The sequence below is a fragment of the Mixophyes fleayi genome, chromosome 2, assembly GCF_038048845.1.
Source record: "Mixophyes fleayi isolate aMixFle1 chromosome 2, aMixFle1.hap1, whole genome shotgun sequence".
NCBI classification, from domain to species: Eukaryota; Metazoa; Chordata; class Amphibia; order Anura; family Limnodynastidae; genus Mixophyes; species Mixophyes fleayi.
Window position 1 is genome coordinate 244,217,157 of NC_134403.1, and position 14,969 is coordinate 244,232,125.

General features: G+C 40.9%; 1 protein-coding gene across 1 annotated transcript in view; it reads right to left on the bottom strand.

Moving 5' to 3' along the window:
- Positions 1-14,889, bottom strand: part of SYNRG (synergin gamma) — a 95,330-nt gene extending 80,441 nt beyond the window's left edge. The window contains exons 1-2 of the mRNA XM_075195722.1: positions 14,761-14,889; positions 5,469-5,593 (exon numbers count right to left, since the gene is read on the bottom strand). Coding sequence (XP_075051823.1) covers positions 5,469-5,591 — 123 coding nt within the window. The 5' untranslated portion in view covers positions 5,592-5,593; positions 14,761-14,889. The remainder of the gene's footprint in view (positions 1-5,468; positions 5,594-14,760) is intronic.
- Positions 14,890-14,969: the final 80 nt, after the last annotated feature.

Genomic DNA, 14,969 nt, shown 5'->3' on the forward strand with positions numbered 1-14,969 from the left:
GTATTTTTATGCTCATAAATATAAACTGCATGTACAAATCTATGTGTAACTAAGGGTCATTCCACATCAGATCACCCAAAAAAAACATGAAATGTCCACCACCCATCTTAGATTTTTTTTGACATTTTTTTTAGTTGAGAGAAGGTCAAAACAACTATTACTGCCAAATATCTCGACTGTCTGACAATTAGTTGATTAAATATTGATTTTTCAATTTATTAAATAATTTACTAATCTTGGCTTCTTTATCCAGTTTATTTGAAGTACCGCGGGTGTTTATTAAGGAATCACCACAAAATTTGGACCCCTAACGTAACTCCTTCTCCCGAATACAAAAATCCAAACCAAATTACCTTATCTGCCTCATGTTTTGCATTACGACAAAAATGCATATTTTTCGAATAGAATTAAAAACACTAGGTTCAATTGACATTAGGGATCCCATTTTTGGGGGGCTGTTTAAAAAAGGTATACATTACTACAACAACAAAAAAATAAAAAAATAAAAATCAGCCGTATACTTGGTTTCATAGTGGAGAAAAAAATAAATAATGAAGTTGATGTTCGATTACTGTTGTACTGCATACATAATTAACACAAGAAACCATGAAATTTAAAACCTTTAACATAACTTTAGTCCTTAACTGTAGTGGAGTCAACAATCTCATTATTTTTCCCTTGTTTGGAACTTGTTTTAACAGTCTGTAATTTTCCTTAAAGTGTCAGCAGAAAGTGTATACTGCCTTCCAGTACCTCCTTGGATAGTAGGCACTTCCGTTACACAGAGGACATGAATAAAAGGAACAAAACACTTATCTCTTGAAGGCCAGGACAGCACATTTGTTGATTAGTTTTGTTTCATGAAGTGTACCAGCACAATATGTTCCTCCTCATTACATTGAATGATATATCCAATGTACCAGATGTTATCATACACTGCTGCCATGTATGTTCCTGGTTGCAGATCACTTTTGTCCACATTTTTTGTGACTGTGGTCATAGAGACACTAACTTTGGTTCCTCCTGTCTTTATGTCGTTTGATGACAAATCGATATATGTGTAGTTCATTATTACGAATAGGCCGAAATCTGTGATGAAAACGTGTTCCTGCCACAGTGTTTGCCGTTTCTAGACGGCTATGCAGCTTGGTTTTGCAGTCTTGTATTTCGTTTTGTGACACGTAAAAGAAACTTCATGCCATGTACATTTTCAAAAGGTGTCAAGATGTGATGGTTTCCATTGCTTGTGGACTAGTGCATGTGGCTAGACGTTTAACTGTCCCACCAATGCCATCACATGGGCTCTTACCATGAGATGTGGCAAAAAATGTAATTCTGCTTGAATGTTGAAGTCATCCTTATGGAAGCATACGCTAAAAAAGTGTTTGCAGTTCTTGTATTGTGCACTAGCACCATCACTAAAGTAGTAAACATACTCCAATAGTTTCGCTAAGTTATATATTATGTATTATAGCTACATGGTCATGGGTATCTCTAATAACGCACAGGCTCACACAGTTTGAAGTGTCACAATCATCTTTCCTAAAATATACGACAAGCTGACAGTCACCATGTTCTTTGGTCCACTTCAGTGACATAACTTAAGATTTTTCGATCTCCTTTTTTCAGAGACAAGAAAGGATTACAGCATGTTTTCTGAAATTTTTCATATTTTAGCAGCAGAAGCTTTTCATGATGGTGGCAGACTGAGCTTTCAGAATCATTGATTAGTGCATTTGAAACTTCAGTTCTCAGAATCAAAAGTTATTTTTCTTCATCTGTAAAGTGGTCCCAGCTATGTAATCCAATGGTTTTTGAGTAGATAGTAATATGGCAGTCCGTATTTAAAAGACTACCAAATGAGCAGCTGCCATGATAGGAAAACACAGAAAGAGTCTCTCTCTTTCTCTGGAAAGTTTCAGTTTTCGTCTCCCTAAAGGGAATCCCCTTCCCATCAGTTTCTGTTTGTTTCATTTCCTGTATGGGAATTTTATCCCATTGCCTCAGTTTAGCGCACTTTTTTGGTATGGTTTTTAACAACGTGTAAATTATGTATGCAGTACAACAGTAATCGAACATCAACTTCATTATTTTTTTTTTTCTCCACTATGAAACAAAGTACCCGGCTGTTTTTTTTTTTTTTAAAACACCCCCCAAAAAATGGGATCCCAAAAAATGGGATCCCTAATGTTAATTGAACCTAGCGTTTTTAATTCTATTCGAAAAACCATGCATTTTTGCCGTAATGCAAAACATGAGGCAGATAAAGTAATTTGGTTTGGATTCGGGAGGAAGAGTTACCTTAGGGGTCCAAATTTTGTGGTGATTCCTTAATAAACACCCGCGGTACTTCAAATAAACTGGATAAAGAAGCCACGATTAGTAAATTATTTAATAAATTGAAAAAACAATATTTAAATCAACTAATTGTCAGACAGTCGAGATATTTGGCAGTAATAGTTGTTTTGACATCCTCAACTAAAAAAATTTCGTAGAAATCTGAGATAGGTGGTGGACAACCCTGGTTGAACTGACATGGAATGACCCCCAAGTAAACTGTGCAGAAAGAAATTTTGAGAGATATAGCATTTATTTTTCTTCTATTTTTGTAATATTATTGCAACAATACTTTCAAGCCAAATACACTAGTTACACAATGCACATATTACATACACATTAACAAACAAAGCCATACATACACACAGACTTATTTTGTGTTTATCCCCATACCCTGATTTTTCCCGTTACTCTCTCCCTCCCACACCCCCCATTTGCTCTGTGCCATCACTTCAAGTCTCTCAAGCACAGATCCAAATGGCAAATTGGAGTTAGAATGCCACACTACCTGTTAACTTCAATGGGATCGGTGCACAGGAGAACAAATAAGTTAGGTTCCCTCCACATGTATCCTTATCAAGGCAGCAGATTAGTAGAGGTAGCAGCCACCGAATTATCCGAGCAGCAATGCTGCTTCCTCCCCCACATACATTCTTTGTCTTCCTATCTTGCAAATGGATCCTTTGGCAGGCAGTAGGCATTGAAGGGAGCATAATTGCTGCTATAACAACTATGCAGTTCTTACTAAATCTGCCCTGCAAAGTCGCTGATTATCAGACTTGTAAAAACCACATATTGATACATACACAGGGCTGATTTCGTGAGAAACCAATTAACCTAAATGTATGAGTTTGGAATACGGAGAAAATGCCATAATGATAGCAAAGGTCAGCATTAAACTGAAGTCCCAGTCCAACTGATGGTTAATACCCTATAGGTTCACAAACATTTCCAAAAAAAAAAAAAAAAGTTAATGTTGGGTAAACATTCAATAAACAATGAAAAGGAACATATTTTTGCTTATTATATACTTTGTTATCTTATTTGGAGTTCTCAACTGAAGTCATATGGCTATAAAATATTTACTGATTTAGAGATATATAAATATAGGTTATTCCGCCTTGACCAGGCAATATACTTGCACACATGTAAACATGGAGGGCCTTCTTACCTCTACGTATGTATTACCCAGTATTGTTTTATTACCGTTTGTTCCCAATTGTAAAGCGCTACTGAATCTGCTGGCGCTATACAAATAAATATTGATGGAGAAAAAAAAAAAAAATAGGATATTCACTTCCCGCTAAAGCATGTAGGTGAACACTCTTCAGGATGAAGGAACTTGGTACAAACTTCCCCTCGTCCCCAGTTTACCACTAGCCATGCAAAAAGCAAGGCTGCAGACTATAGGAAGGGAGAGGGAAGCATCAAAACCTAGTGAGCGATTGCCTACTGCAGTATCTTACTCTTAAAGAAGGCATCTCCAGAGGCCATCACTGCAACTTAACTACAAGGTCATTAGTAAAAACATGAAAAGTACAGTCCATTATCTCTGCAACGCGCCACTAATAATATGCAATGTCTGAATATGTTCCTCCACAACAATCTCCCTGAGAAAGCTGTGGTTATTTGTCTTTTATTCCCCTTGTGAAACTGGCTTTCCTCACAGTCTGTAACAAATGCATGAAATCATTCTACATCATCATTTTATTTATAAAGCGCTACTAATTCCGCAGCGCTGTACAGAGAACTCATTCACATCAGTCCCTGCCCCATTGGGGCTTACAGTCTAAATTCCCTAACACACACACACACACACACACACACACACACACACACACACACACACAGAGGCAGAGACAGACAAAACACAGACAGACTAGGGTCAATTTTGTTACCAGCCAATTAACCTACAAGTATGTTTTTATTTGGAGTGTGGGAGGAACCCGGAGCACCCGGAGGAAACCCACACAAACATAGGGAGAACATACAAGCTCCTCACAGATAAGGCCATTGTCAGGAATTGACTCATGACCTCAGTGCTGTAAGGCAGAAGTGCTAACCACTAAGCCACCGTGCTGCCCATACAGATATAAAAGCACTGTGATCACACTTTTTCAAACACAGTTGTGAATAAATATATATCTTAAAACACTCACACTGCACACTATATTACCCACAGTGCAGCGAGTGTGCCCATACGGAGGCCTAGAGAGTGATGTTATTGGGGGTACAAGCTGAATACAGATAGTTCCACAGATTGTAAATTTGGCACTAATAATATAGTAATTGTAACTTACTTTACATAAGATGGGTCTAAAGCTCCTGTCAGTTTGGGCACACAGACTTAGAAGGGCCAGAGACAAACAGCAAATAGTGAAAGTCAAGCAAGGGGGGGTTGCTATGAGCATAATACAAGCTAACGGGCTGTTAATGAAACAGAGTATAACACAAGCTTGGGGGGAGAGGACACATGTATAGCCACTCTAGAGCAGCTCCCTCTGTGGAGGTTTTGGGGGAACCTTTTAAGAGGTTGCCTGTAAATATCTAGGCATGCCCCTTATAACAACCCTCTGCCTTCCATCCCATGGGTAGATATCAAAGCCAGATATCTACCCATGTACCTTTTCCGCTAGACCTAGAATTCTCACTCTATGTACTAATCTGCTAAGTGGGGCATTATCATATACCAGGGTTTTCCAAACCCAGTCCTCAGGGACCCCCCCCCCAACAGTGCAGGCTTTTGGGGCCACAAGCGAAATAATTAGGACCATATGTGAATCTATCAAAAATGTGTCAGTCAGTAATGAATACACCCATGTTTCAGCAGAGATATGGAAGACAGGCACTGTTAGGGGTACCCGAGGACTAGTTATGGGAAACACTGCCATGTACTATGGAATCCAACATATCACATCCACTGCAATATCTACACCCAGCATGCAACTTATGTTGGAAAAACAAATAAGAATGGTTTGGCAGGACCATTACTTTCTTCATCAACCCATGCAGACAGACCCATGCAGAGTTTATTACCCATTACATATGTCTGAATAGCTTTTCCTTTATTTAACACACAAGTGATGGATTTAAAAATTTGTCAATTTTTTAATTAAAAAAAAAAAAGTTACCTGCATGGCCATGGCTGCTTGGGGAATCTGAGGATTGTATCCAACAGCCATCATGTTTTGTACATTTTGCTGCATTACAGGTACCATGGGAAACTGAGCTGATTGTTGTTGCATTGGTATCATTCCTGTAACAATAATAAACATGTCTAAAAATTAGAACACTATGAAATAAGACACACAATATACTAAAACTATATTATAGTTTAAATATCTGGAAGATGCTCAAATCTTGTTGAGCAAAAAGACAGGTATATTAAGCGCCAAAAACTATTTATTGGTGATAGCATGTAAACATTCATTCTCTAATCATGCTACGTTAGTTGATGGGATAATTGAACCTTGTTCTAGTAAGGAATATATATGTGTTATTATAATTTAGCAGGCAGCACTAATTAGGAGCAAAAAAGAAAATGTATGTCTGAACATGTTGCTACTCTTCCATAACTGTAGATTTAGATTTGTGAACAGAGCCAACTTCTATTAAACGTTATAGTGCTGGTAGGCAGGCGGAGACCTGTTCCACTAGAAAGTGTCTTATGCAAAATAGTACATATGGATCGATTGTGTTTAATTAAAAGCATGCGAGTCTTCAGAAGGTTGACTACTACTTTACAGTACAAAATAATTTCTTTATCAGTTTTGCCGTCTCTGCACTTTTTTTTTCCTGCTTAAGTGGAAATGCTCTGATGAAAACATTACGTGGCTTAAAGATTAGCAGCTAGGGGTATTCCCACTGATTAATATAAACAATTCAAAGAAACATGAAAATTAGTCTTCTGTAGGTCTTTACAACTCATTAAGTTTAAACCCGACCCACATGTTGTGCTGTCCCAATCCTAACAGAAAGCAAGGAACAATGTTTATAGGGAATAAAATCCATTGCCACGCTGTTCTTGTTCTTCAAACCTATAGAAACAAGGCTAACGTTCCACAAAACCTTACATGCCTAACTGTTACAAACTAATTACAGTGGCTACACATCATCAAGCAGTGGTGTGACAGAAGTGATTTAATAAAATAGATATTAAGCGGAGAATCTGCCACTTGGCCCTTTACTTTTTTCACTATATACCTCTTCTCTTCTGGAACTTATTTGCTCATTCGGTCTCTAGTAACACTTTGATGCCAATGATACCCAAATAAATGTCTCTTTCCCTGACCTATCCTCTTCTATACTATCTCATGTAACCTAGTGCCTTTCTGCTATTTTGACATGGATGTCCCAATGCTACATAAAGCTAAACATGTCCAAAAGAAAATGTATCGCCCCTCCTCCCAGAGTCACCACCTCCCCTCAAATCTCCCTCACTGTCAATAACACCACAATTTCCTTAGTCTCCCAAGCCCGCTGCCTTTGCGCCACCCTTGACTTCGCCCTCTGCTTTATTCTTCGCATCCAGACACTCACTCAGTTTCGACGACTCCACCTTAAAAACCATTGACAGCATTCGTCCTTTTCTTACCAAACATGCTACCATTTTGACTACTGCAACCTCTTGCTATCGGGCATTCCAGACACCCCACTTCAATCCATCCTGATCTTCCTCTTTCAGCCCGCCACATCTACTGCACCCCTTTGCAAATACCTACTCTGGCTACCTGCATCCTCCAGAATCCAATTTACACCCCCTTAACTACAAAGCTCGCAACACAAACAGCCCTTCTTACATATCAAATCTTGTATCTAAATATTCTCCCTCCTGCCTTCTTAGATCTACTTCTGACCTGCCTTGTTTTTGGTAACCACCTCTCACACTGGCATACAAGAGTTCTCCTCCAATGAGGCTTTCCCACAGCATTCAGACTCTCTCTGAAAACCCATCACTTTTTACCTTTTTTTTTGTACAGTTTACCTTATCCCTGATATTATCCACACTATTACACCCTTGCAACTGTCCCAAAATCCGATCTACACTTTCTACCTCGTTTCAGCTGTGCCCTCTTCCACTTAGAATTGAAGATAATGAGTAGGGTCCTCCATACGCTTTGTTTTCAGAACTGCATTTATTTTGTCTACCTTGTATGTCCTTGTTTATTGTATATCCTGTTTTGCCTCCCTTCAGATTTATCTACTTCTACACACACACACACACACACACACACACAACTAAACAATTCTAGTTTGTCTCAAGACTTACTCTCCATAGAGTGGAAAGTAGGCATGCATTTTGAGGAGCACTAGGCAGACCATTCAGCTACACCGATGCAAAACCAAATTGATTTATGATGCATATTTAGTGTGCTTAGAAAAGAGATCCACTATTGGCAACAAGGAGTACAATTTAAACTTCTATAAAAATATCTTGAGACGCAAAGACTTTTTGGAGGAGCCACAGCACATTATAGTTTAACCCTCCACTGGGCAGTCCATAGCACAAATTACCCTCCAGACCTTGGACAACAAAATGCTGATTGGTATAAGTTTGTTTGGATATAGAGGTCTGATAAGGTAAGGTGCATATCACAATGACCTTTAATAAATACAGGTATCAGAATATAGGTGGTGAAAGTTATAAGCCTTAAAAGGAATTTAAAGCAGCTGAAAAATTAGTTCTATTTTTTTATTTATTTTTTTGACAGAAGATGGCAAGTAGGGGCCCTCATCTTCACCATACCCTAGCAACTGCCCTGATCAAGTGGCTCCAGCGACTCTTCATACTATGCGTAGATGTCGTCAGCCACGGCACACTAAAGTAACGCAAAATTTACAAAAGCGTCACCGTTGTAAAGATTGTACTTCTAATGATTTCAGCGCATATACTGCCATCTACCACACTGCTAAACAAGCATACTTCCAATCTCTCATCTATGCTCAGGCTTCTAACCTCAAATTACTTTTTAACATATTTAAATCTTCTCAATCCTCCCACTCCAAGCCATCCGACTACCATTACTGCCCAGGATCTTGCTTCCTATTTCAAGGACAAGATTGATAAGATCCGATTTGAAATGGTATCCTCTCCCTACACTACCAACCAGCTCAATTTCTTCCCAGCATCCTCTGACACCATCTCTTCATTTGATCCCACAAATGAAGAGGAAATTTCTACTCTCTTATCTTCCTACTCTACCCCCTGTTCTCTTGATCCCATACCCTCACAAATTGGCAAGTCCCTGTCTCCTATGCTCATTCCACCTCCAACTAAAATCTGTCTCTCTGCTGGTATAGTTTCATCACTATTCAATCATGCAGCGATTACGCCTTTTCTGAAAAAAACAAAATTCTGACCCAAACTCTCTCTCAAATTACCGGCCCATCTCTCATGCTTCTCCAAACTTCGAGAGAATTGCCTACACTAGCCTCACACGTTTCCCTTCTGCAAACAACCTATTAGATCCTTTTTAATCTGGCTTTCGCTCTCAACGCTCCACAGAGACTGTGCTGACCAAGGTTGTCAATGATTTGATCACAGCTAAAACTAAAGGTGATTACTCTACTAATCCTTATGGATCTCTCTGCTGCTTTTGACACAGTTCACCCCACGCTCCTCATACAGACGCTACAATCCCTAGGTCTTCGAGACAATGGCCTATCCTGGTTCTCATCCTATCTAATCACTCTTTCAGTGTTAATTTCTCTGAAACAACCTCCACTCCGCTTCATTTATCAGTTGGAGTACCAAAAGGCTCAGTCCAAGGTCCTCCGCTATTCTCCATCTACAGCACTTCTATTGGAAAACTAATAAGCTCCTTTGGATTTCAGTATCATCTCTATGCGGATGATACACAAGTTTATCTATCCTCTCCTGATCTCTCACAGTCTGTGTTGTCTCACGTTACCGACTGTCTTTCTGCCATTTCATCTTGGATGTCCTCTTGCCAACTCAAACTCAATCTTTCCAAAACAGAATAATATTCTCACCCAACAATAGAAGCATTCTGCCTGGCAGTTCTATTTCTATTGACAGCATGACCATAAATTACACCCCACAAGCTTGCTGGCTAGGTGTAATCCTTGACTCGCAACTATCCTTTGTTCCTCACATCAACTCTATATTTACATCATGCTGCATACATCTAAAAAACATTTCCAGAATACGTACATATCTCACACAAGATACTGCCAAAACTAAATTCATGCACTCATCTCCCGCATCGACTATTGTAATTCCCTGCTTACTGGTCTCCCCAAAAATCAGACTTGAGCCCTACAATCGATATTTCTCCATCATCCTATCTGGGGTACAATGCTTACCACGGGGCTGTGGAGGGGAGCTTGGGAAGTTGGCACTTAGCTAGCTAACTTTGTTACATGTATGCTGACTGACCTCTCCCCTTTACCAACCTATGAAGCCTCAATTCAAAACTAAGTGCCCAAGGAGTTTGGCTTATCTTTAGGTGCTAGTAATGTTTTACTTTTATATTTTGTTTTTCTTTTTAGACATAGTTTTAGGTGGATCGATGGAGTAGGTTATATTTATAGAGAACACACTCCTCTGTGGCTGCAGCGGCACTGCTCTGTTGGAAAGAGAGCAGGTTAGCACTAACAGAGCAAAACAGTGCCTTTCTTAACAGAGTGATAGGCGGTTTATTCAAAGCCCGATCTGCACGCCAAAGGAAGCCCGGGAACAGACTTCCTCAGAATGAAGGGACACTGCTGACTGACTCCTCTTAGCTGGAAGGCTAAGTACCATTATTCTTTTTATTGTTTACCTTTCTATTCATATTAGATAGGCGGCAATTTATAAGGTGCAAGTAGTAATAAAGTCTTTGAGTATTCTACTTAGCCATCTTTAACCAATTTTTATTACAAGTTACAACTTTTAGTGTTATAGACTAGTTGCTATACTTGTATTTAAATCAGACTATATCTTGTGTGACTGACATATTTGACAAGAGAAAAATCACACACAATGCAAATATAAACAGAGAAGAGAAAAACACCTCTCACAAAATATTGTTCAACATGTAAGGTTAGATTGCCCTCTGGACAAAAAGGACCCAGGGGCACTTTGTACTGATTGTGTAGCGAGGTCACTCACTACAAAGGCCCCGTCTATTGTAATTTCGATACCAGAGGAATCGGCATGGGCAACTTCCTTGATGCAGTCGGTTACTTCCCTGGTTCAGCTTCTTACCAAGTCCACAAATTTAATAGTGGCCTTTGTTCAGAAACCACTGGATTAACAGCAAACAGCCCTTCCAGTAAGTGGGGGAATGCCTGTTACCGCTTAATCATCGGAAACAGCGGTGGCGGGTCCATCATCCCTGGTCACAAATCCAGGCTCTACCTCTGGAGAACCAGCTTGGTCCTTATCATTGGTCAGAGGCCTGGATAGGTTAAAAAGGTTGCTTGAATCTTCAAAACCTGGACTTTCAAGAAATAAGAGGCTTCGGTCTACAAATCCTTATTTATCCCCCTCTGATTCGGAGGGGTATTCTGAAGAGGAGGGTGAATCCATTTTTGATTCGGACTCTGCTCAGATCACAGACCTGGAGGAATCCTCTAGAAATCAGAGTATTGACGATCTGGTCCAAGCATTTAAAGGAAGCTTCTGGGTATTTATATGAGGCGGCCCAAAATGCAGCCTCTATTTCCTCTTCTATACAGGCTTCTGCGGTGTCGACAAGAAGGACTTTATGGTTAAGGTCTAGAGGAAAATGAATTTTTAGCGTCAATAGATATGAAGGACGCTTACCTTCATGTCCCTATTTGGAAAGGGCATCAATCTCTTCTAAGATTTACAATTGGGGTAACCCACTATCAATTTCAAGCTCTCCCCTTCGGCATTTCCACTTCGCCGAGAGTTTTCACAAAGATAATGTCTGCGACGGAGGCTTGTCTTCGTTCCAGAGGAGTAAAAATAGTTCCGCATCTGGACAATCTCCTCATCAAAGCTGCATCAGGGGTGTTGTTGTAACAACACCTGACTTTAAACATCAGGTTTCTCGAAAACCACGGATGGTTAATAAAGCTAAATCTCAGTCGATCCCCTGCCAGCGTATGACCTTCCTGAGGATCATCATGGACACCAAGGAATAAAAGGTGTTCCTGCCGGAGGGGAAGGCCAAGTCGTTACGAAAAGTAGTTTTGCAGGTCTTCGCCACTCCCAGTCCAACAATTCATTTATGCATGCGTCTCTTAGGAAAGATGGTGGCAACCTTCAAGACGATTCCCTTCGGTCGTGTACACAACCGCCGTTTTCAATGGGATCTCTTGACAAAATGGTCAGGCTCCCACTTGCAGTTGGAACGTCAGAAAATCTGTTTGTCTTCCAAAGCAAGGATGTCTCTTCAGTGGTGGCTGGTTCAGGATCATCTGGCAGTGGGCAGATCCTTTGCTCTGTGGTCCTGGATCATAGTGACCACAGACGCCAGCTTAAAAGGATGGGGGGGCTGTTGTACTTTATGTTCGGCTTCAGAGCCTGTGGTCAATTCAGGAGTCCTCCCTGTTCATCAACATTCAGGAATTGAAGGCCATGCTGTTAGCTTTTCGGGGTGCCCAGACCTTACTACAAGGTTTTCCGGTCAGGATTCAATCAGACAATGCCACGGCAGTGGCTTATGTCAACAGACAAGGGGAAACCAGGAGTGCAGGAGCAATGACAGTGACAGCACAGATCCTCGCCTGGGCAGAATAGAATGTTACCACAGTCTCAGCAGTGTCCATCCCAGGTATCCAGAACTGGGAAGTGGATTATCTAAGCCATCATGCAATTATGCCGGGGGAGTGGTCACTCCATCCAGAGATCTTCCAGTCTCTAACTCGGAAATGGTGTCTTCCGGACCTAGACCTCATGGCATCCAGGCACAACAGGAAGGCGACTGAAATATAAAGAAAATATGGCGCTTCTTCTTTAAAAACAGGAAGGTACCAAGATTCTGCGCAAGGGCAAGAGACCTCCTAGCAGTAGCCATCGACGTCATGACAATGCCATAGGACTTCCGGTTGGGATATCCGTTTCCCCCAATACCCATGATTCACAGAGTTCTCAGACATGTGAGACAAGGGGGACTACCAATAATACTAGTGGCCCCTGTCTGGCCGCGTCGAGTGTGGTACACAGATATAATCTCGATGGCGGTAGGTCAAGAATTGCGTCTACCACTGCAAGACAACCTTCTCCAAGGCCCTTTCCAATATCAGGACTTGCCTCGGCTGACTTTAACGGCATGGTTGTTGAAGCCAGCCTTTGGAGATCTAGAGGTTTCTTGCCTAAAGTCGTGAACATACTGCTGTGAGCTCGTAAACCAGTTTCGGCTCATATTTACCACCTTGCCTGGCGTACTTATATTAAATGGTGTGAGAAGCGGCTCTGTCATACTTTGTCGTTTCGTCTTTCCCATTTTCTGGCATTCCTTCAGGATGGCCTGGATGCAGGTCTTCCAATGGGTTCCTTAAAAGTGCAGGTGTCAGCTCTTTCGGTTTTCTTTCATCCCCGATTGGCGGATATGCCAGATATTAAGAGTTTTCTGCAAGGTGTCTTATATAACCAGCCTCCTTATACTCCGCCTACGGCACCATGGGATCTTAACCTGGTGCTTGATATGCTTAAGGGTCCTCCTTTTGAGCCTTTACATTCAGCGGATTTAAGTTTTCTGATGTGGAAAGTAGTATTTCTTTTGGCGGTTGCATCGGCCCACAGAGTGTCAGTTAGGAGCGGTTTCTTGTCGAGAACCATATTTGTTTTTTCACGAGGACAGAGCGGTTCTACGGACATTCCATCGTTTGTACCGAAGGTGGTTTCGGCTTTTTACATGAACCAAGAGATTGTGGTTCCAGTGTTTCGGAGTTGATGGAGAGATTAAATGTGGTCAGGGCGCTTCAAATTTATGTTGGGAGGAACTCTCAAATTTGTCACATTGGTTCCTTATTTGTCCTTTTTGATTTTCATAAAAGAGGTTGGCCAGCCTCAAAGCAATCCATAGCAAGATGGACTATTACAACCATTAGGCAGAGTTAACCGGCCTGTGCCTGGAAGACTTACTGCCCATTCCACCTTGTCGGTGGGAGCGTCTTGGGCAGCTAAAAATGGGGCCTCAGTGGGCCAACTTGGCAAAGCAGCCACTTGGTCCTCTGTGCATACTTTTACCAAATTCTACCAATTTAATGTCTTTGCGTCTTCGAGCGCCAATTTTGACCGTAGTGCTCTACGTGCCGTCTTTTCAGAGCGGTCCCACCATTAGGGGGGATACTTTAGAACTTCCCCATTGTAAGCAGGGTCCCCCATATAGGATGATAGAGAAAAGAGGATTTTTATACTTATGATACATCCGTTTCTCTGATTCCATCCGGGGGACACTGCGATCCCTCCCTTCTGCTATTCTGCTGTATTTTCTTGGTTGATTGGCCTATTTTCCTTGGGACTTTATAATTAAACTGAGGCTACAGGGGTTGGTAGAGGGGAGTGGTCAGTCAGCATACATTTAACAAAGTTAACTAGCTAAGTGCCAACTCCCCAAGCTCTCCTCCACAACCCCATGGTAAGCAGTGTCCCCAAGATGGAATCAGAGAAATGGATTTATCGTAAGTATAAAAATCCTCCTTTTGCACGCAGCGGCTGGATTGATTTTCCTTGGAAATGTTAGTTTCTACATTGGTTGCCGGTTTTTCAATGAACCCATTATAAAATTCTTCTACTAACATACAAGGCCATCAACAAAATTGTACCAACATACATCTCCTCACTTCTCTCAAAATATCTCCCAACTGGACACCTCCATTCTGCACATGATCTGCGTCTCTCTTCCACTCTCTTCACTTCCTCTCATTCTTGGTTACAGCACTTTTTTCGGGCTGCACCCACTTTATGGAATTCACTCCCTCGCACCACAAGACTCATCTAGTATTTCTCTACTACCCTCTTAATCTCCCTAGGTTACCCTATTACCACCCTCTACGCAGCTAACACAAGACAACAACCTTTTGAACAACATAGTTGTGCGACTGAGCATACAGCCCACTAAATACTGCGTAACCTTTGCATTCTAGCTGGACAAATACACAGATATAGCACTTACCCTTGTGTATTAAACCAATATCCCATAGATAATAAGCTTGCGAGCAGGGCCCACTTACCTCTCTGTATGCATTATCAAGTATTGCATTATTAGTGTTTGTTCCGAATTGTAAAGTGCTACGGAATCTGCTGGCGCTATATAAATAAATGTTGATGACTTGTGGAAAGTGTTTTCACTGCCCGACAGAAAGGTCTAATTCACAGGATAAGGCTAGTGAAGGCAACTTTTTTTCATATTTTTTTTTTTTCATTTCTGTATGTCAGACATTGTCAGTAGCCCTTTATATAACCTTTTATGACTGAACTAGTTAAATCACAAATCATGTACACACCTTGAGATGATCCAATACTGGTTGGTAAAGGAAACGCAAACCTGATAAAAAACAAAACAATAATATTAGCTTTAAATATAGGCAAGTCAACAAGAACAGCTACATACAAAGTAAGCCAGATTTCACAGTTCACTTGTTAGTTTTTTTTTCTCATGGTTTTGTAATTTGAGGGTGCAGCACCCTACATACGCTCTTGCTCATAATATAAA